This window comes from Schistocerca americana, chromosome X, assembly GCF_021461395.2.
Source record: "Schistocerca americana isolate TAMUIC-IGC-003095 chromosome X, iqSchAmer2.1, whole genome shotgun sequence".
Classification (NCBI taxonomy): domain Eukaryota; kingdom Metazoa; phylum Arthropoda; class Insecta; order Orthoptera; family Acrididae; genus Schistocerca; species Schistocerca americana.
Genome location: NC_060130.1, coordinates 253,201,358 through 253,204,244, shown reverse-complemented (window position 1 = coordinate 253,204,244; position 2,887 = coordinate 253,201,358). Strand labels below are relative to the sequence as shown.

General features: G+C 40.5%; 1 protein-coding gene across 1 annotated transcript; it reads right to left on the bottom strand.

Moving 5' to 3' along the window:
* Window positions 1–242: 242 nt before the first annotated feature.
* On the bottom strand, window positions 243–866 carry LOC124555945 (jerky protein homolog-like). The gene has a single exon (XM_047129995.1). The coding sequence runs from the start codon at window positions 864–866 to the stop codon at window positions 243–245; it is 624 nt and encodes a 207-aa protein (XP_046985951.1).
* Between the last annotated feature and the right edge of the window lie 2,021 nt (window positions 867–2,887).

Here is a 2,887-nt window from a genome sequence, read left to right as displayed (position 1 = left end):
AGACGAGTAACAGAAACGCTGTATTCCTCCAAAACATAACCTCAATCAATTATTTTATGTATAGACATATCACTCTCACAGTAATATAATAATATTTCGGAGCGAAAACAAATTAAACACGATTGTAATAGCAAATAAAACTATTTATTACATGATAAAAACATCCGTACAGTAGTTACAAAAGTTGCAAAATACGTAATGTACAGTACTGTACTGTACTATAAACTTACAGGTGAAACAGTTTATCTAGCTTGGAAGTAGTCAGTCAATTTCTTCTGCCTTTTTGATGTTCGAGCTTTCACCGCGGCAATATTTCGTATTTTTCGGAGCAGTAGTGCCTGCGTTGCATTAGCCTCTTCTTGACTTTCAAACCATTCTGTACACTTGGAGAGCATTGTTTCGGCCTCTGAATGACTAATAGTTTGTTTTTCTTCATGTTTTGAACACTCGTCTTCATCAGCCCCTTCTTCTTCTTCTTCTTCTTCTTCTTCTTCTTTGATAGCACTTACGCTGGCAACAATTCCGTCATCACTCAAAATTTGTAAACCCCCGTCCACTTTGTCACACTCTAACCACCCTGATGCTTCTTCTGACGTCAAATTTGTGCTGATTTGTAAATTATTGCACAAATTGACCATCTCGTCAACTGTCACACACACAGGTTCCTCCGATTCTTCACCTCTAGGTTGAGGCCCAAGTTTATTCCAGCCGTTCTTGAGATTTGACTCTGACAAATCACTCCATGCACTGGCAACATTGAAAATGGCATCTTTAATACTGTAAGACCTCGAAAACTGTTTTACAGATGTTGATTCATCAGATGAGAGCAAACTTTCGATAAATATTTTTCTACAACGACGTTTCATGTTTTCGATGATTCCTTGATCCATGGACTGTATAAGTGAAGTTGTGTTTGCTGGAAGGAAGAGACATGTTATGTTGCTGTCATCACTTTTCATTTCACAAGTAGGGTGCGTTGGGACATTGTCTAATAGCAATAGCGCTTTCTGTGGCAACTTTTTTTCAGCCAAATGTGCTCTAACTTGAGGTACAAATTTTTTGTGAAACCAGTCCGAAAAAATTGATTGATCCATCCAAGCACTCTTCTGGGCGTAGTATTGTGCAGGGAGAGCATTCAAACTCAAATTCTTGAATGCACGAGGTTTTCTTGATTTCCCAATCACAAGTAGGGGCAGCCTATGACTGCCGGTCGCATTTGCGCAAGCCATAGCAGTGATGCGATCTTTTTGTACTTTGAACCTGGAGCAGCTTTTTCAGAGAGTGATTGATGCTAATGTCTTTTGTGGTAAAGCCTTCCAATGAAGCCCAGTTTCATCACAATTGTAAACTTGCTCCCTTACAAGATTCAATTCAGCCATTTTTTCTTTAAATTGTTCCCGGAACTCAGCAACTACAGAGCTATCCGCGCTGAGTTTTTCTCCACTGATATCAAGTTGGCGAATGCCATGACGAAATTTAAACTTGTCGAGCCATCCGATACTTGCTTTAAAAGACGAGTCACCATCAAGTTTGTTGTTCATTTCAACAGCCTTGGCCATGATTATAGGCCCTGAATGTGGAATCGCCTGATTTCTTGCTTGTATAAACCATCGGTACATTGCAGTGTCCAATTCATCATATTTTGCAGGTTTCATTGTCTTTCTTGTTCGCACATCTCTATCCATGCTCTGCATTGTTCACACATGTTCTATTTTATCAGCATCACGTTTTACATCGTTAACTGTTGTTCATCCAATACCATAAATCAGCGCTACACTTGTCGCAGTTTCGCCCTTTCTTCAGCGTTTTATAATTTCAAATTTTTGATTAAGTCCGAAAACAACACGTTTACGTTTTTCAGACATTTTATCAAGTCACTGTATCACACACACACCTGCACTAAATACGGTAGTGTAAAATATTAGTCAATAAAGCTTATTCAAGTGGAAAACACGTAACACGGCACAGCCCAGTAGATACACTGCGACAATTACAGTCTTCTCACCACAACTGAAAACCGATCCAGTGGTGATTGTTGACTCACAAGTGAGACAAAGACAAGAAAAGGGGGATATGCGTTAACACGTCCACTGAAGGTCATATTTTCTGTACCATTCTACGGCGGGCGGGTACATTCACTTCCCACTAAAATAGACTAAATAAACAAAGCGAACGCGTCACTGCACCTTACAGCATTCTGTTATTACAGCATGAGTTTCTTAGAAGTAGATACCTTAGGGGTTGCAAAGCAACTCAAATCGCTTGATACGGGCAAGTCTTCAGGTCCAGATTGTATACCGATTAGGTTCCTTTCAGATTACGCAGATACAATGGCTCCCTACTTAGCGATCATATACAACCGCTCGCTCACCGATAGATCTGTAACTGCAGATTGGAAAATTGAGCAGGTAGCACCAGTGTTAAGAAGGGTAGTAGGAGTAATCCATTTAACTATAGACCTATATCATTGACGTCGGTTTGCAGTAGGTTTTTGGAGCATATACTGTATTCAAACATTATGAATCACCTCGAAGGGAACGATCTATTGATACGTAATCAGCATGGTTTCAAAAAACATCGTTCTTGTGCAACGCAGCTAGCTCTTTATTCGCACAAAGTAATGGCCGCTATCGACAGGGGATCTCAAGTTGATTCCGTATTTCTAGATTTCCGGAAAGCTTTTGACACCGTTCCTCACAAGCGACTTCTAATCAAGCTGCGGGACTATGGGGTATCGTCTCAGTTGTGCGACTGGATTCGTGATTTCCTGTCAGGAAGGTCGCAGTTCGTAGTAATAGACAGCAAATCATCGAGTAAAACTGAAGTGATATCAGGTGTTCCCCAGGGAAGCGTCCTGGGACCTCTGCTGTTCCTGATCTATATAAAT

What these genes read in the sequence shown, in the direction of transcription:
- LOC124555945 (XM_047129995.1), bottom strand. Translation starts at nt 866, where the DNA reads ATGAAACGTCGTTGTAGAAAAATATTTATCGAAAGTTTGCTCTCATCT.